The 19,480-nt window shown below is 37.9% G+C and overlaps 2 protein-coding genes and 1 long non-coding RNA gene across 17 annotated transcripts; 2 read left to right on the top strand and 1 right to left on the bottom strand.

Annotated features, from left to right (window-relative positions):
* Positions 1–714: 714 nt before the first annotated feature.
* Positions 715–1,921, bottom strand: LOC103508784 (mitochondrial import inner membrane translocase subunit TIM14-like). Of its 2 annotated transcripts, none has more exons than XM_008473357.3 (3): positions 1,800–1,921; positions 1,244–1,483; positions 715–958 (listed from the first exon to the last, which is right to left on the bottom strand). In XM_008473357.3, exons 1-3 carry the CDS (start codon positions 1,800–1,802, stop codon positions 851–853), a joined length of 351 nt encoding a protein of 116 aa, XP_008471579.1. In that variant the 5' UTR covers positions 1,803–1,921; the 3' UTR covers positions 715–850. The 2 variants fall into 2 exon arrangements, with proteins under 2 accessions (XP_008471579.1, XP_026679106.1); XM_026823305.1 differs by lacking the exon at positions 1,800–1,921 and adding an exon at positions 1,675–1,794.
* Positions 1,922–3,142: 1,221 nt separating this feature from the next.
* LOC103508782 lies at positions 3,143–14,564 on the top strand. Of its 14 annotated transcripts, none has more exons than XM_026823301.1 (4): positions 3,143–3,264; positions 8,237–8,608; positions 9,775–10,045; positions 14,067–14,564. In XM_026823301.1, the coding sequence occupies exons 2-4, from the start codon at positions 8,384–8,386 to the stop codon at positions 14,369–14,371; spliced, it is 801 nt and encodes a 266-aa protein (XP_026679102.1). In that variant the 5' UTR covers positions 3,143–3,264; positions 8,237–8,383; the 3' UTR covers positions 14,372–14,564. The 14 variants fall into 14 exon arrangements, with proteins under 14 accessions (XP_026679102.1, XP_008471577.1, XP_008471574.1 ...); XM_008473355.3 differs by having other exon boundaries at positions 8,225–8,608; positions 9,775–10,027; positions 14,112–14,564; XM_008473352.3 differs by having other exon boundaries at positions 8,225–8,608; positions 9,775–10,027.
* A 1,053-nt stretch (positions 14,565–15,617) lies between these two features.
* Positions 15,618–16,426, top strand: LOC113467232. The gene is made up of 3 exons (XR_003391384.1): positions 15,618–16,034; positions 16,122–16,253; positions 16,346–16,426. It is a non-coding gene; the product is annotated as an uncharacterized LOC113467232 (long non-coding RNA).
* The last annotated feature ends 3,054 nt before the right edge of the window (positions 16,427–19,480 follow it).

Raw genomic sequence — 19,480 nt, 5'->3', positions numbered from 1 at the left:
CCCTGAAATTAACAACAGAATCAACGCGGCGAGCAACACGTTTAGGAGTCTATACCCAAGAGTCTGGAAACCACACAACATCAGCATGAAAACTAAGCTCAAGATTTACGAAACAACAGTCCTCAGCTCCCTACTTTACAGTTGAAACGTGTACTTCCTCTGAAACGTGGACGTTGTTAGAAGAACATATAAAGCAGCTAGACCGATTCCACCAAAGATGCCTAAGATCAATACTGAAGATAAAATGGAACGACTTTGTACCCAATCAGGAAGTACCTATTGAAAAAAGCCCAAGTTATGTCGATCGATAATATAATCAGAATTCGTAGACTTCGATGGGCGGGGCACGTAAGTCGCATGGAGCCAAACCGTACACCCATGCAAATCGCATTCGCCGAGCTAACTCAAGGAAAAAGAGAACGACAAAAACCCAAGTGCAGATGGATGGATACTGTGAAAAATGATCTCAACAAACTCGGAGTAGATTCCTCAAACTGGAGAAACCTAGCTGGAAATAGAAATCAATGGAGAGAAAATACAATAAGAAAGATTGAAGCATACCAAGAAACGACCATCAAAGAAAAAGAAACAAAAAGAGCAAACCGACATAGTGAAGAAGAGAAAAACACCTGGCAGTGTCCGCTCTGCAGCTTCAGCAGAGAAGGAAGACATGGGAGAAGATATGTGATTTCCCACATGACACAAAAACATGTAGTTTCATTTATCACAATACACAATAGTCATCTAATGTTCCAATGAATATTTCAAAGCTAAGCAATTAAAAAAAATTGTACAAAGAAAGTAAAAGACTAGAGTCCAAGACTATTACACCCTGTCATTAATCAACACATTATTTTGACTGCTCTAGTAGATCTTTTGCCTCATTGATTTTAGCTGCAAGATATGGTGAGCCACCCCTGTCTGGATGATTGAGGGTGATGATTCTTTTGTGAGCTTCCTGAAATCAAGATAAGAACAAAAACAAACATTACTGTCAAATGCTGAAAACATTCAACTCTACATAGGAACAATTTCCATCAACCTTCTCAATTAAAAACACCAAAACAGCCAACAGTCTGACATTCTAGGCTGTAACTCATCTAAATACCAATTAAGAATGACAAAGAGTTGCTAATGTTAGTGAAATATAGGGAACTGGTTCATTCAACATGTCATGTGGCTGGTGCTGGTGGCTTTACTTGACCTCAATGGCATAAACCTAAAATTAAGAAACTAATCTTACCTTAATTTTCATTCTATTGGCTGATTGTGATACACCCAGAATCAAACTGGCTTCTCTTTTGGTCATTTTAGGTTCAAAACCACCTTTGTAGTATTTACTGTTTGCAAATGATTCAGCTTTGGGGAGAGCTTTCAGAGCTTCATTTAATCTTGCAGAGGCCATTGGAGCAGCTTTCAAAATATATCTGCCTGCATATCCAACAGCTGCTAATCCCAAACCAGTCAGTATAGCAGTGGAAGCCTGGAAGTAGAAAAAAAATCAATCAATCATTCAAAGTAGGTACTTCTCTGATTTTTCTTTCGCACATTGTATTCTAGAAGGGAGAGGTGTTTTTTTTTCTGTATAAAATTTATCTTTTATAATTTTACACAGTGTTTTGTCCCCTTGAAAGGAAGTGTTTTTTTTTAATGACCACAAAACATAAACCATACCTACACAATTTTACCTCTTACACAAGGTGATGAACTTGAAAATGATGACATCTTGCACCTTCCTTGTCATTGCAATTTGGACAGATAAAGATTTATGTCAAACATGCAATCCAGTAGGTACATACCATTTTAATAAATTCTGGAACTTCTCAAGTGATTGATTTTCCCCAAAAATCCTAGATTACCTACTAGAAAAATAGGATAAAAAACTTCCAGTTCCACTCTGGTTCAGGCTCAGTTACAGTCTCAATTGACATCAAGGTTAACTGTTTCCTAGTCTTTATTATTTCAGAAGCATGATGAAATATTAGGATGCTCTCCTATCTTCTCCACTACCACTTAACTTACTACTCGTACCACTCTACCTACTCGTGAGTATTCATTGATGAACATCAAGTTCAGGAACGATTTCACGCATACCCGGTGAATTAATCATGGGCATCATACACCCTAGGGCCTAGGAATGTATCATGCATTCATGCCCATGATTAGGTAATTCACCGGGTATGGAGTTGATATTCAAAGGTGACTTGAAAAAGTTCATGCTGGATAAATATTCACGCAACTCGTTGCAGTCAGAAAAATCAATGTTCTTAATTGAGATTCATGTTTGGTATCTAAGTATGAGAAACTCAATGTTGTTGTTGTTGTTGCTGTTGTTGCTTCTGTAGCGGCTTTAGCTTTCAGCCGGGAATGGGTGATGGCAGAATTAGAGAGAAGATATCTTTTTGTATCGCCATACACCGGCGGGTGGATGGACCATCCACTGATGGTCTCCAGCCATGTTTAATAGGATCGAGCTGAACCGCAGTCAACCATCGCGAGGACTTGTGCAGAGAGAACCCTTTGAAGAACTGCCAGCTAGCTAGGCTGGTTAGGGTAAACTCCCTCTAATGTACATAGTGTTCCGGGATGAGACCTCAATACCTCATTGATTATTTATAAATCCGAAGAATCCATGGTGAGCAGAAGGAAGACTTAAAACATGAGATGACTGCTGGGTTATGAGGTAACACGCGTACGGAAAGGTCGGTCATCTGTGGTAGATCTACACAAGCCCTGATGTGCAGGGCAGGTATATGTATTAGATTCTATCTTGACTATAGGTCTTAGGTAATTTCAGAATTTGGCCACAATAATAGCCTACAAGCCTACATATAGATAGAAAGTCAGGTATGTAATAGTCAGGTACCTACCTCTTAAGCAAAGTCAGGTACCTACCTCTTAAGCACTAATACCTACGTCACAAAGGTTAGGATCACCATCACTCCAGAGGACTGGGTCTCAAATTTCCCCTGCTTTACATATAAAGCCGCCCCTGTCCATTGTAACCATTGTTATCTTTCTCCTCTTTTCTCTATCAGGCAGGACTCAGGTTGATCAGCTCTCTCTCTCTCTCCTCTGTCTCTCGGACTTTTGACATCTCCTCCTCTCCTTCTTTATTCTAACTGTTATCCAAATGGTTTGTCGTCATTTAGTGTTAGTAGTGTTTCATTTAGTCCCTTTGTGATTTTCGGTCATTCGCGAGTTCACACTTATAGTAACTTTTGTGTGACATGAAAAGTGAATTACTATTACTAGGTACATTAGGTAATTTCTCCAGTTTCCCTTTTGTCTCTCTACTGATAAAGATAAAATTTTAATCAGTGTACCTACCTAAATAAATTAAATTTTTAAATGTTTAATCCTTTTTCGAGTGCTGTAGATGTACGTATAGTTGTTTATTGCCAATAATGTAGATGTGGGTACTAATAAGATTTAAAATACATTATTTTGGCTGGTAGGTATTTACATATAGATGTGAATTTCATTATCAATTATACCTATAGGTAGGTACCTACTACCTATCCTATCTACCTAATAAAACAATAAAAAATCTTTTAAACAATCTTGTTAGGTATACAGGGTGTCCACCAATGTATGAGTATGACCCACTCAAATTGCTCCGAATCTGTTGGAATTTTCGAAAAATGGAAAAACCCGTAGGTATTTCTTTGATTTTTGCAAAGAATTTTTTTGGCATTATTGGAATTCGCGAAAAAGTTCGCAAGATCCGCAAACTTGATACCAACTTTGGAATTTCAAAAAGGAACCTCTATTTTTTATTGCATATTATTATTTTACGTAAAATTTCATGTACAATCGACTATTCATTCATTTTTTTTGCAACTCGCGAGATCGCGTATTTCGCGAAATATCGCGAACACTCAACTCACTGAAATGTACCTGTGTGACATATCATTTCACAATGTTTTTCCTACATAAATCATGTGGTAACATCAGATTTCTCACTGAAATGTACCTGTGTGACATATCATTTCACAATGTTTTTCCTTCATAAATCATGTGGTAACATCAGATTTTGGATTGAGACCATTTTTCGCGGATTCGCGAAATTTGCAAAGTTCGCGAATCGACAAAGTGATGGAAATGTACCTCTGTGACACATCATTTTACATTGTTTTTCCTACATAAATCACTTGGTGACATCAGATTTTGGATCGAGACCATTTTCGCAAATTTGCGAAATTTGAATCAATTCGTCGATTGGCGAACTTTTCCAAATTCGCGAAAAATGGTCTCGATCCAAAATCTGATGTCACCAAGTGATTTATGAAGGAAAAACAATGTGAATTGATGTGTCACAGGGTACATTTCCATCACTTTGTCGATTCGCGAACTTTGCGAATTTCGCAAATCCGCGAAGAAACTTTTCCAAATTCGCGAAAAATGGTCTCGATCCAAAATCTGATGTCACCAAGTGATTTATGAAGGAAAAACAATGTGAATTGATGTGTGACAGGGTACATTTCCATCACTTTGTCGATTCGCGAACTTTGCGAATTTCGCGAATCCGCGAAGAATGGTCTCAATCCAATATCTGATGTTTTTCTCGCTTTGAGTTCATAGGTCGTCGCGACAAATTTCAAGATTAGAGCTCATTTGTGTGAGAAAATGTGGAAAAAATTCCCCAAAAACCAGTTCTCAATTGACATCAAGGTTAACTGTTTCCTAGTCTTTATTATTTCAGAAGCATGATGAAATATTAGGATGCTCTCCTATCTTCTCCAGTACCACTTAACTTACTACTCGTACCACTCTACCTACTCGCGAGTATTCATTGATGAACATAAAGTTCAGGAACGATTCCATGCATACCCGGTGAATTAATCATGGGCATGATACACCCTAGGGCCTAGGAATGTATCATGCCCATGATTAGGTAATTCACCGGGTATGGAGTTGATATTCAAAGGTGACTTGAAAAAGTTCATACTGGATAAATATTCACGCAACTCGTTGCAGTCAGAAAAATCAATGTTCTTAATTGAGATTCATGTTTGGTATCTAAGTATGAGAATTAAACTCCCTCGAATGTTTTTGTTGTTGTTGTAGCGGCTTTAGCTTTCTCCGAATGGTGATGGCAGATTAGAGAGAAGATATCTTTTTGTATCTGCCCATACACCGGGGTGATGATGGACCATCACTGATGGTCTCCAGCCATGTTTAATAGGATCGACCTCGTTGCAGTCAGAAAAATCAATGTTCTTAATTGAGATTCATGTTTGGTATCTAAGTATGAGAAACTCAATGTTGTTGTTGTTGTTGCTGTTGTTGTTCTTGTAGCGGCTTTAGCTTTCACCGAATGGTGATGGCAGATTAGAGAGAAGATATCTTTTTGTATCTGCCATACACCGGGGTGATGGACCATCACTGATGGTCTCCAGCCATGTTTAATAGGATCGAGCTGAACCGCAGTCAACCATCGCGAGGACTTGTGCAGAGAGAACCCTTTGAAGAACTGCCAGCTAGCTAGGCTGGTTAGGGTAAACTCCCTCTAATGTACATAGTGTTCCGGGATGAGACCTCAATACCTCATTGATTATTTATAAATCCGAAGAATCCATGGTGAGCAGAAGGAAGACTTAAAACATGAGATGACTGCTGGGTTATGAGGTAACACGCGTACGGAAAGGTCGGTCATCTGTGGTAGATCTACACAAGCCCTGTGCAGGGCAGGTATATGTATTAGATTCTATCTTGACTATAGGTCTTAGGTAATTTCAGAATTTGGCCACAATAATAGCCTACAAGCCTACATATAGATAGAAAGTCAGGTATGTAATAGTCAGGTACCTACCTCTTAAGCAAAGTCAGGTACCTACCTCTTAAGCACTAATACCTACGTCACAAAGGTTAGGATCACCATCACTCCAGAGGACTGGGTCTTAAATTTCCCCTGCTTTACATATAAAGCCGCCCCTGTCCATTGTAACCATTGTTATCTTTCTCCTCTTTTCTCTATCAGGCAGGACTCAGGTTGATCAGCTCTCTCTCTCTCTCCTCTGTCTCTCGGACTTTTGACATCTCCTCCTCTCCTTCTTTATTCTAACTGTTATCCAGATGGTTTGTCGTCATTTAGTGTTAGTAGTGTTTCATTTAGTCCCTTCGTGATTTTCGGTCATTCGCGAGTCCACACTTTTTAGTGACATGAAAAGTGAATTACTAGATATTACTAGGTACATTAGGTAATTTCTCCAGTTTCCCTTTTGTCTCTCTACTGATAAAGATAAAATTTTAATCAGTGTACCTACCTAAATAAATTAAATTTTTAAATGTTTAATCCTTTTTCGAGTGCTGTAGATGTACGTATAGTTGTTTATTGCCAATAATGTAGATGTGGGTACTAATAAGATTTAAAATACATTATTTTGGCTGGTAGGTATTTACATATAGATGTGAATTTCATTATCAATTATACCTATAGGTAGGTACCTAGTACCTATCCTATCTACCTAATAAAACAATAAAAAATCTTTTAAACAATCTTGTTAGGTATACAGGGTGTCCACCAATGTATGAGTATGACCCACTCAAATTGCTCCGAATCTGTTAGAATTTTCGAAAAATGGAAAAACCCGTATTTCTTTGATTTTTGCAAAGAATTTTTTGGCAATATTGGAATTCGCGAAAAAGTTCGCAAGATCCGCAAACTTGATACCAACTTTGGAATTTCAAAAAGGAACCTCTATTTTTTATTGCATATTATTATTTTACGTAAAATTTCATGTACAATCGACTATTCATTCATTTTTTTGCAACTCGCGAGATCGCGTATTTCGCGAAATATCGCGAACACTCAACTCACTGAAATGTACCTGTGTGACATATCATTTCACAATGTTTTTCCTTCATAAATCATGTGGTAACATCAGATTTTGGATTGAGACCATTTTTCGCGGATTCGCGAAATTTGCAAAGTTCGCGAATCGACAAAGTGATGGAAATGTACCTCTGTGACACATCATTTTACATTGTTTTTCCTACATAAATCACTTGGTGACATCAGATTTTGGATCGAGACCATTTTTCGCGAATTTGGAAAAGTTCGCCAATCGACGAATTGATTCAAATTTCGCAAATTTGCGAAAATGGTCTCGTCAAGACTTACCATCCTGCCAAATTTCAAGTTTCTAGGACATCGGGAAGTGCCTCATAATTTTGATGAGTGAGTCAGTGAGTGAGTCAGTGAATCAGTCAGTCGTAAAATAAGCGATTTTCGAACCGTTTTTTCTACCCCTTCCGGTAAAGCTAGAATTTCGAAATTTCGCAGGTATAATAAGGAAGTATAGGTTAACATATGGTCCAAATTTCGTGAGATTGCATTGAAAATTGACGGAGTTATGATAGGGGTAAAAATGCGTCGAAATGTTTCGTGTAATATACACACTGGCGTGCTCAGGCCGGAACTTGGCCTGGCGCACTGCCGTGCGCCTAGATGCGCATTGACATTAGGATTTTCGAGGGGAGGGGATAATAAAATGGAAGAATTGGAAGAAGTTTGGTAGTGAGGGTAAAAATTGACGATTAAAAAAAATCAGCTGATGAAATTTTAAATTTTACCGCCAAAACTTCCTGTATTCTACTAGACTAGAACCACCGGACAGACCGAATCCATGGGATTTTTACTTTTTACTTTCTATTACTACAGTATAGCGGAGCTATACTAGTAATGAAAAATTGCAATCGGTCCAAATTTTCAAAATCGAGAAATGGTTGGAAATATTATATCCGTTTTGGGATCCCCTGATGTCAAACAAGCTGGGCCCGTCCCTCCGGGAATTTTTTAGCCCGTAGTTTATTCGATCGTGGTTAAAGAGTACCTATGTAGGTACCATTGTACCTACCTAATTTGTTTAATATTTTTTTAGGTGAAGGAACCTCTATTTTTTATTGCATATTATTATTTTACGTAAAATTTCATGTACAATCGACTATTCATTCAAATTTCAAAAAGGAACCTCTATTTTTTATTGCATATTATTATTTTACGTAAAATTTCATGTACAATCGACTATTCATTCATGTACCTGGTGTCCCTCCATGTCACCGCAGAAATCCATGGATATTGACCAGGTAATAAGCCCCTGACTATTGCTACTGTAGAGGTATCGTATCGAGGGTAGATATTCATATGTTGAAAGTTATTTCCCATATGTAATATTATGTACCTTAATAAAGTGATTACGCATTATAATAATGATAATAGGGGAAATATTAGAAAGTAAAAAAAAACCGTTGGTGAGCATTACCAAAAGATTTGCAATGGATCAAGTCTGGTGACTTGTGAACTCTTGACGTTTGACGTCCTGCCTATAAGATCTGCAAGTTTATCTGAGACTCGTGGAAATCTAGAGCCTCTCCTAGTATGACCAATACTCTGAGTAGACTTACGTGCCTGTTCTGTCTCCTCGTGTGGGGTTGCTCCTCAGACCCCGCCCCCCACCACACGGGGGCCTTTCATCCGGAACCCATGACCCCCTCCCCTGAAGAGGAAAGTATTGAGGAGGAGATCACTCATAGCCAGGCGCGGAAATACAATGGTACCTGGTGTCCCTCCATGTCACCGCAGAAATCCATGGATATTGACCAGGTAATAAGCCCCTGACTATTGCTACTGTAGAGGTATCGTATCGAGGGAAGAAAGGCTGAGATGGGAAATGCAATGGATATGGAGATTATACTCGTATTATGTAGAGTATTGTAGAGCATTCTTACTTCTTACACACCACTGCGATGGTCCATTTAGAGGACCGGACCGCCATGTTATTAGTTCCAAATTTTTTACATGAATTTTAGGCTTTAGATTGTGCTATATCTATTACCTACTTTATTCAGTTTTTGATATTGATAATACTAAGTAACCCTGTCTACTTAATGAGATCATGTTAGGCTTTATCTCAGTCCTTGCCTTTTTCTCTGAGATTTCAACCAGCACGCAATATCCTGACTATCACTTGTCCCGGTACCAAACACCAACCAGGCACTACGTTGTCGGGAATGAGGGTACTTATTTCCATGAAAAGTGAGAATTTTAAAGCTTGTTGATACGTTGTCGGGAATGAGGGTACTTATTTCCATGAAAAGTGAGAATTTTAAAGCTTGTTGAAAGGGGTTCAGATGCATGCAAAACATCCAAAATGGACCAACTCATTGTACGTAAGCAATAAGGCAACTTAGGACTGTAATTTGCGATATGTCTGTATAGTGGAAGTGATCACTTCAATAACTTCAAATTCAATATCACATCCCAAGTACGTTGTCGGGAATGAGGGTACTTATTTCCATGAAAAGTGAGAATTTTAAAGCTTGTTGAAAGGGGTTCAGATGCATGCAAAACATCAAAAATGGACCAACTCATTGTACGTAAGCAATAAGGCAACATAGGACTGTAATTTGCGATATGTCTGTATAGTGGAAGTGATCACTTCAATAACTTCAAATTCAATATCACATCCCAACAACCTCAGTATTTCAATGACAAGTCAGTGCGTAAAGTCATAAAATTTAGCATAGTGTATTAATCACGAACCGGTATTTGTGACAATATTAGGGCTCACTCTAGTACCTACTCGATTTCAATATCACATCCCAACAACCTCAGTATTTCAATGACAAGTCAGTGCGTAAAGTCATAAAATTTAGCATAGTGTATTAATCACGGACCGGTATTTGTGACAATATTAGGGCTCACTCTAGTACCTACTCGTAGGTTAGGTTCTTACTCAAAGCATGCATTTCTTTCTCTTCTCTCTGTAGCTCATGGGTATCTGGCATGTGGTGGAAATCATCCTGCATCGCGAGAACAGCAAGTCCAACAAGCCGCCCAAAGCCCCTCCCATTCAACAGGTGGAAGGTTGCCCTACAATTCATCTGAACCGCAACCCCACGCAAGGGGACATCCTGTCACTACTGTGGAATGAAGAAGCTGGGTTCCTCGAGTATCGATTCCAAATGACTAACCTGGCGGACTTGGGCCCTGGCTATTGGGTGTCGTACGGGCCTCAGAATGGTACGTGGTGGGCGACTGGTATGTTGTTTATTCCCCAGGACCAAAAGCTTTGTCTTCCAGGCAACAGATTAATGTGCTTGTGCGCATACGTTTCTGCGCATTTCTTTCTGCTCCTCCGCAAGCACGCTTCCATTCTGGCGCTACCTAACGAGGTAACTGCCTGAAGTCTGACGTCACACATCTTTGAATTCTTTCATTAAAACCGCAAGCACGCTTCCATTCTGGCGCTACCTAACGAGGTAACTGCCTGAAGTCTGACGTCACACATCTTTGAATTCTTTCATTAAAACGGAATATGAAAATTGAATTTTCGACCTTTTATAGTTATTTTTTCGGAGTTTTGACCTCAGATTTGGATTTTTCACTACTTTTTTACGTAGGAATCGACCATTTATATCCCCATACTGCAAGGTATAAATATTTTACCAATGTTCACCTCGCAATGACACTGGTAAATTTTCTTGTCACCACTGTGACTCAAACCTCAGCCCCCACCCCCAGAATTCAGAATTACAAGTTCAGGGTTCTACCTCTGAGCTACTGAACTACTGGGGCTGGAAAAACAAAGTTTTGAAATAGGTAAATAACTATGTACCATAAAATGCTCATACAATGATTTTATTTATTTCTCTAAAATTCTCTCATCTCCCTCCAGGTTCTCTCTCATTGCTGCCGCGATTCAAACATTTCGCCGGTACGGTTATCGTAGTGAAGGCAGTTCATATGGAATTGATTCTAACATTCTGCTCCCCCACCGGCCAATTCTTTACTGTACTCTTGCATAGACTTCTACCAGCATCCCCTGCCCAGATCATCTCTGCGCATGCGCTGATTAAGCGACGCGGTCTAGACGTGTATATGTATAAGCAGACATGTCGTAGCGGTGCGCATAAGCATATAGCGTGCGTCAAAATCCTGGTGAGTTTACTACTCTTCATAGGGGTGATGCGTCGATGTTGAATGTTGTATGGAAATGGCTAACAGGACCTGTAAGGGGGAAAATTGAACGGGGTAGAGAATCGAATCTCGAACTTCTCAACCACATTGTGACATTGTAGTTAGGTAATGTAATATGTACCTACTTATAATACCTAATAGACAAAATCCTGGTGAGTTTACTACTCTTCATAGGGGTGATGCGTCGATGTTGAATGTTGTATGGAAATGGCTAACAGGACCTGTAAGGGAAAAAATTGAACGGGGTAGAGAATCGAATCTCGAACTTCTCAACCACATTGTGACATTGTAGTTAGGCAATGTAATATGTACCTACTTATAATACCTAATAGGACAGTTGCGCTTACTTGGGTGATGTTTCAAAGTCATAGAGCAAGAAAAATGAGGACCAACGGAATCTTTCTTTTTCTCCTACGACTTCTAGATCTCGAGATAAATCGATTTTAAAAATACCGTTAAATCGTGAACTTTGACGTCACGGCATACGCTCCCGTAGGCGATGACGTCACATCAAATTTCCTGAGAGTGATGTTTCAAAGTCATAGAGCAAGAAAAATGAGGACCAACGGAATCTTTCTTTTTCTCCTACGACTTCTAGATCCCGAGATAAATCTATTTAAAAAATACCGTTAAATCGTAAACTTTGACGTCACGGCATACGCTCCCGTAGGCGATGACGACTTCTAGATCCCGAGATAAATCGATTTAAAAAATACCGTTAAATCGTGAACTTTGACGTCACGGCATACGCTCCCGTAGGCGATGATGTCACATCAAATTTCCCGAGCAAAACTCCCTCGCAGGCAACAGATTAATGTGCTTGTGCGCATACGTTTCTGCGCATTTCTTTCTGCTCCTCCGCAAGCACGCTTCCATTCTGGCGCTACCTAGCGAGGTAACTGCCTGAAGTCTGACGTCACACATCTTTGAATTCTTTCATTAAAACGGAATATGAAAATTGAATTTTCGACCTTTTATAGTTATTTTTTCGGAGTTTTGACCTCAGATTTGGATTTTTCACTACTTTTTTACGTAGGAATCGACCATTTATTAATATTTTTTACCCATTTGCTACTGCTCCATTATGTACATACATACATAGGTACATATCCTGTATCGTTCCATTTATTCAACGGGTCGATTCACAAGGCCTCGAAACCACACTCTGTCCAGGTATTTTTTCTCGTCTTCGATTATATCTAGATCTTCTCCTCTTCTTCTTACATCAGCACTAATCATATCTCTATATCTCATTCTGGGATTCTGGTCTACGTCTACCTTTTGGTCTCACACCTTGTCTTCCATGTTTGAGGGTCTGGAAGCCCGCCCTATAATATCTCAATGCTTATGATCTGCCTAATGGCTGCGGTGATCTTGTTCCTATAACAAAAACTAACCAATTGATAGCGACTAACATACGTCATGTAGAAACAAAGACAACTAACATTGTGCAGCGGTTAGCGGCGATGTAGGTAATCGCCGTAATCGGTATCAGGAGTGTGCTGTCACTGCTGTCTGCTCAGCTTGTAAAGCACTTGTTTGACCTGCAGATAAGTAAGTCTCGAGTTCGGTTTCCAGAGTGGAACATTTTTATTATTATGTCATTCAAAAATGTTTAAATGAAATTATACTTATTTGTCAAAAGTTTATCATTTACTGATGTGAACGATCAATTCCAGAAAGTGTCGAGGATTTAATTTTTCATTGACGATTTTTCAATATGAAATTGTTCGTGGCAGCACTGTTTGGACTAATTAATAATTAATCTTTGACCAGACAGGGAGTACTGCTCCTTGCTGTCTATTGATAGAAACAGTGGAGGGAGGTGAAATAATAAAACAGGCAGATTATAAGTGGGAACATCAGTTATTATAACATGTAGGTAAATTTCTTCAACTCTCTCAGTCGCTTTTAATACGCATCTTCCTGTAATTATCATTTCAATTGTTATGACTTCTGTTGTGACTCTTTTGTTTCATTTTACCTCTTCCTTTTCTGTAATTCTTTCAATTACTCTATTTGTTCTCTTATTGTTCTCAATTCGCTAACATCTTTCTGCTTAGGCGAGCTAAAAGCTTCCGTTCAAAATCATGATGACATTATTTGACTCTTCCCTGTAGATCTAATAAGATATAGGCTAGAATTCTAAATTCTAATCTAAGTTAATTATTTATCCGAATTTATGATCTAAAGTTATATCGATCCAAGAGAACCCTGTAAACACAAGAACACTACTCTGAATCTCTTTAATAGTTGTTATAGTAATATCTCAGCGTGACATGGTGACCAAGCGAGAGAGAGAGAGAGAGAGAGAGAGAGAGAGAGAGAGAGAGAGCTAAGAGAGCATCATGAAGCACGGGTATTTTAATTCGCTTTAATGAAAGCAAATTGAACATCACTTGAGAACACATTTCAACATGAAATGTCCCTTCTCTTAGTAGATAGACAGTATTAGTGATGTCAGAATAGTTGAGGACAACAGACTAGTGATCCAGTGGTTGAATGAGTCACCAGACACAGACAGTACTGATGGTACTGTGAGAGATGAGGGGTAATTAACACCTATACCTACCGCCCTTACTCTTATCTTATCATGAAAACTCACGAGACCCAATGATAAACAAAAAGTATCTCCTACCTACCAGACCTACCTAACTAAAGACCATTTATTAATATTTTTTACCCATTTGCTACTGCTCCATTATGTACATACATACATAGGTACATATCCTGTATCGTTCCATTTATAATTCAACGGGTCGATTCACAAGGCCTCGAAACCACATTCTGTCCAGGTATTTTTTCTCGTCTTCGATTATATCTAGATCTTCTCCTCTTTTTCTTACATCAGCACTAATCATATCTCTATATCTCATTCTGGTCTACCTTTTGGTCTCACACCATCCACTTTTAGTTCAAACATTTTTTTGGCAATTCTCTGCTCATCCATCCTCTTTACATGACCATACCATTTCAGTCTAGATCTTTCTATTCTAATAAGCTTTCGAATCCCCCCCCCCCCCCACCCAACCGCTTACATATTTCTTCTCCTCCTGTCCCCCCCCCCTCATTTGCATTGCAGGCTCTCTCACGCAACTCCCCGAGAAACCCTATACTCAATTTGCAGGCACGGTGCAAGTAATGAAGGCGGTGCATAGTCACATGGTCCTCACATTCTGCTCCCCCAACTCTCAACTCTACTCAGCCGTGCTGGCCAGACAGACGCCCCTGGTGAGGGCCGAGCTACGCGGTGTACACTCCATGCTACAGAGGCGCGGCCTGCAGAATGTGGCCTTCACGGAGACCTGTCGCTCTCTAGCGGACAGAATGATAACTACACTGTGGCTCCTCATAGGCTGTGTGGTGTTGAGCAGACTAAGGCCGTGAGGTTGTTGGTAGGATTCAACTAGGGATGTGTTTAATGGCCCACAGGACCTGAGCTGTGTTTAATAAATTCGTTCCTCCTACCTCATCGGATTGAGTGGACATTTGGGTATGGTTATATTATTCTTGGCGTTCACAGAACGACCAATTCGTTTGATCCAAGTGTCCTAAGGTAGATGTTATGTATTTAGCTAAAAGTTTGTACGTAGATAATAATATACAAAAAAAAAAAAAAAAGAAAAAAAATAGGGGTTCTTGTTTAAAATTCCAAAGTTGGTACCAAGTTCGCGGATTTTGCGATCTTTTTTGCAAAATCCAATATTGTCAAAAAATTCTTTGCAAAAATCAAAGAAAGAAGGGTTTTTCCATTTTTCGAAAATTCCAACAGATTCGGAGCAATTTGAGTGGGTCATACATTGGTGGACACCCTGTATGTATAATTATTGTTATTATTATTATTATTATATTTATTGGAGTAGATAGGTACCTACTTCAACTAGCAAGGTACAATTTTAAACAATTTACAAACCAGACATACCTACCTACCCATAGATCCAGACAATACGATTACCTAGTACCTAATAATACGTACACATTTACACAAAGTACCTATACCTATTGATCGAAAATCTGAATAGATGTATTATATTATGTAGGTAGGTATGAATGTAAATTAAATAAATTAAAATCCTAACCGGATCACATTTGTTTGTAGGATTGTAGGTAATTGTTGTTGTTGTTGTTGTTGTTGTTGTTGTTGTTGTTGTTGTTGTTGTTGTTGTTGTTGTTGAATATTATGTAGGTAGGTATGAATGTAAATTAAATAAATTAAAATCCTAACCGGATCACATTTGTTTGTAGGATTGTAGGTAATAGGTATTACAAACGAAACTTCCGCCCTGTGGATGCAATCTCGTCTAGTAGGAATAGGTATAATGGAAATATCAACAACCTATAGGCCCGTATACAAAATTTCAGGTTTCTAAATTCATCGGTTCAAAAATTAAGGTGGGGGGGGGGACTTTATGAATGCACTGTATAATACCTCTAGGTATAGAAAGTAGGTACGTAGGTAGACATAACACCCTATGTATTGGTTTTCCATTATACAATATCCATGACAATAAAATAATTTATTATGTTGCACCTTTGATCAGACTTAGTGATAACCTGATAACTCATATTAATAATTGTGTGTAGCTTACATACTAGCCTAGGCCTACTACTACATGGTAACATGGTGAGACATAACACCCTATGTATTGGTTTTCCATTATACAATATCCATGACAATAAAATAATTTATTATGTTGCACCTTTGATCAGACTTAATGATAACCTGATAACTCATATTAATAATTGTGTGTAGCTTACATACTAGCCTAGGCCTACTACTACATGGTAACATGGTGCTGTACGGTAGGTAAGGGACCTGTTGGTCATCTAAATGATTTTAAGGTCTCTTATCACTTGTGGTTATAGTCTAAACAGGTGTTTAGTTAGTTAAGTATTTGACAAGCATAATATATTATATATTATGTAGAGTTCAGATCTCAAAAAGAAAAAATCTACGGATTGTTCCTGTATAACTTAGGTTTATGGTGATTTTTTTCATAACGAAAACTCGTTGTTTATTATGTATGTACCTATGTACATAGCTAAATAGGTTCGTATATATCATTAATTGTAGGTACATATATAGGTAATCGTTGTTCCTCTGTACAACTGTACATAGGTAGGTATAGCTAAATAGGTTCGTATATATCATTAATTGTAGGTACATAAATAGGTAATCGTTGTTCCTCTGTACAACTGTACATAGGTAGGTATAAGAAAGCGGGATATAAGTCTCTATTGCCTAAACCTAAATAATAGATATAAGTAGGTAGGTATAGATAATTATTATTATATCGATTTTTACCTACCTATACCTACATAATGAACAATAAAAAGCATTGTACTTTTACCGATAAGTAGGTAGGTATAGATAATTATTATTATATCGATTTTTACCTACATAATGAACAATAAAAAGCATTGTACTTTTACCTATAAGTAATAAGTAGGTAGGTATAGATAATTATTATTATATCGATTTTTACCTACATAATGAACAATAAAAAGCATTGTACTTTTACCTATAAGTCTAATTTTTCGAGTGTAGTTGAGTTTGTTTCCCCCCACTTTGCATACCAGTGAAGAAATCAAATTCTAGAAAAAAAGCTGTGTAGATAATATCTACTAATTACTAATTGAAGAGAATCAAAGTCCTCGCGGTGTTCTGTAAGCATTTTCGAAGCACGGCGGGTAATAGGGGATTCATCCAAGTGTTCTCCACAACATAACTGCTTGTCACAGGGGTTTAAATATGTTTTTAGAGTGATCTGACAATTTATGGATAAGCAAGTTGGTTTCTTTATCCTGTCTCTTCTGGTTTTTCCTACTGTGTTCTGTGCTTCTCAGAAACTTCATCTCTGCGGTCTGGATTCTGCTCTCTTCTTCTTTATCCTGTCTCTTCTGGTTTTTCCTACTGTGTTCTGTGCTTCTCAGAAACTTCATCTCTGCGGTCTGGATTCTGCTCTCTTCCTTTCTCTTTATTGTCCACCTTTTTGAGCCATAGGTTAAGATAGGGATGAAGTAAGTCTGATAGATTACTTTTTAGTCCGTCCTTTGCGGTCTGGATTCTGCTCTCTTCCTTTCTCTTTATTGTCCACCTTTTTGAGCCATAGGTTAAGATAGGGATGAAGTAAGTCTGATAGCTTACTTTTTAGTCCGTCCTTCCTTTTTTTTTTTTTACATTTTTCCAGATGATTCCTTTCACACAATGATAGAACTTGGAGCTTGTATCAATCCTGTTGTTTATTTCTTCCGTGATGGTTCCCTTTTTCTGACATTATGCTTCCCAAGTATTTAAATTGTGGGACTTTATTCAGTTCTGTTCCATCTAATTTCACACTACCGGATGGAGTGGTATCTCTGAAGCACTGTGGTGGGGATAAAAAAAGTGACCACAGTGGAATATTTTGGATTAGGAAAAATATCCATTTCACATAAATAAAATACCCCTCTAGTTTACGATTTTTCTTCAATTTGCAATGTTTGTATTTACTTTCTATTATTTACACAATTACCTACCTATACAATAATTGTCAGTGTTGTCTAGTTTTCGAATTTTTTCTTCGTATATTTTATCTTTTAATCTTTGTACCTCATATTGTATTCTCTTCGAGAGCTTCACAGTTTTCATTACCTAATATATATTTGCAACCTAGTTTACGATTTTTCTTCAATTTGCAATGTTTGTATTTACTTTCTTTTATTTACACAATTACCTACCTATACAATAAATATCAAAACTTCACTCTTTTCCTGGCTGAATATTAGTCCATATTTTCTTGCTGTTTCTGCCCATGCGTTGATTTGGATCTGGACTTATTTCCCCAAAGAACAACATCGTCGGCAAATAGCATACGGTTTGATTTGCTCCTTCCTATTTTTTCGATGATTGTGTTTTGTATTTCGTTGATAACGTTTATGAAGAGGAGTGGCGAGAGGACTCCACCCTGCCGAAGGCCCGTTGTAATGGATACAATAATATTAGATTTGTATCCATTAGCGTAGTGATTTTAATTCAATAAAACCTGTTTACAATTTCCTAGTTCTAGCTAAGGGTATGTGTGTGTGAGTTTCAATTAATTAATTATGATGGGGGCCTCCCAATATTTCCCAGGGGACACGTGACCTCATGCAAGGCCCTCGCATCATAATATATTACCTACACAAGGTAGGGTAGCCTAGCTTATAATAATATCTATGCTGTTACCTGTTACCATGACAACCAACATAGTCTTCATGATCATGGCCAAAGCTAAGTTCTGCTATAGAACTTGATATTTTTTTTGTATTTCTTACAACTTAATTTTTATTAGACTATAAATTATAGGTACCGTGTGTGTGAGTTTCAATTAATTAATTATGATGGGGGCCTCCCAATATTTCCCAGGGGACACGTGACCTCATGCAAGGCCCTCGCATCCTAATATACTTATTACCTACACAAGGTAGGGTAGCCTAGCTTATAATAATATCTATGCTGTTACCATGACAACCAACATAGTCTTCATGATCATGGCCAAAGCTAAGTTCTGTTATAGAACTTGATATTTTTTTGTATTTCTTACAACTTAATTTTTAATAGACTATAAATTATAGGTACCTAATTTAGATAATCAAAACTGTCAGTGGTTCCAACAGGGGTTCTTACTTTACTCGATATGTCTTTATAAAGATCGCTTATTCTTTCTATCATGGGTTTTTCTATTCCAGCATAACTGCTCCATTATGTAGGTAATCTTATTATTTTTGAGTAGGTAGGTATACATATATTTGTGTAGATTATTTGAATATTTATTTCATGTGATATTCCGTCCATTAGACCAAGGTACCTAATATTTAGATAATAAAATTTCTTTTATACTCACAGAAATCTCAACAATGTCTTCAATGTGGGATTTACTTAATACAAAAATATTACTATGTACTTGTTGCAACCAGGTGTGAGATTTTTTCTCTACACGCGTGTACTGACGTTCGGATTTTTAACGCGTGTACTCACGGGTTAAAAGGCACAAGACGAATATATTTTGTTTTACCTTTAGATATCTACCTATATTATATTTGTATGTAAATAATTAGGTTATTTTTCATTAGGTTATACCTAGGTACAATTATTTTTGATTAGGTAGGTATACATATATTTGTGTAGGTTATTTGAATATTTATTTCATGTGATATTCCGTCCATTAGACCATTAAAAGGCACAAGACCAATATATTTTGTTTTACCTTTAGATATCTACCTATATCAGGGTTGTCCAACCTTAGGGCACCCGAGGGCCGCAAGAGACCAAGGTAGAGAGTTGGCGGGCCGCAAAAACTCAACTCACGGGGGGGGGGATGGCCTGGTGTAATGTAATTATAATATAATTTTATTTTATTATGAAAACTTACCACATGATGACATTAGTGCGATTTCTGTGGACACTCTGCAGCTGACACAAGTGCGTGAATATCGACATTCTCATTTTCTTCATAAGTTACTTCACTATTGTTT

The sequence above is a fragment of the Diaphorina citri genome, unplaced genomic scaffold (genome assembly GCF_000475195.1).
Source record: "Diaphorina citri unplaced genomic scaffold, Diaci psyllid genome assembly version 1.1 scaffold434, whole genome shotgun sequence".
NCBI classification, from domain to species: Eukaryota; Metazoa; Arthropoda; class Insecta; order Hemiptera; family Psyllidae; genus Diaphorina; species Diaphorina citri.
The sequence above is the reverse complement of the archived record's forward strand: the minus strand, read 5'-3'. Positions and strand labels throughout refer to the sequence as shown.

Coding starts and splice junctions, on each gene's coding strand:
- LOC103508782 (XM_026823301.1), top strand. CDS start 8,384: ATGACCAATACTCTGAGTAGACTTACGTGCCTGTTCTGTCTCCTCGTG. Junction 8,609..9,774: donor AATCCATGGATATTGACCAG/GTAATAAGCCCC, acceptor TTCTCTCTGTAG/CTCATGGGTATCTGGCATGT. Junction 10,046..14,066: donor TGGTACGTGGTGGGCGACTG/GTATGTTGTTTA, acceptor TTTGCATTGCAG/GCTCTCTCACGCAACTCCCC.
- LOC103508784 (XM_008473357.3), bottom strand. Junction 959..1,243: donor CCAATAGAATGAAAATTAAG/GTAAGATTAGTT, acceptor TCTTGATTTCAG/GAAGCTCACAAAAGAATCAT.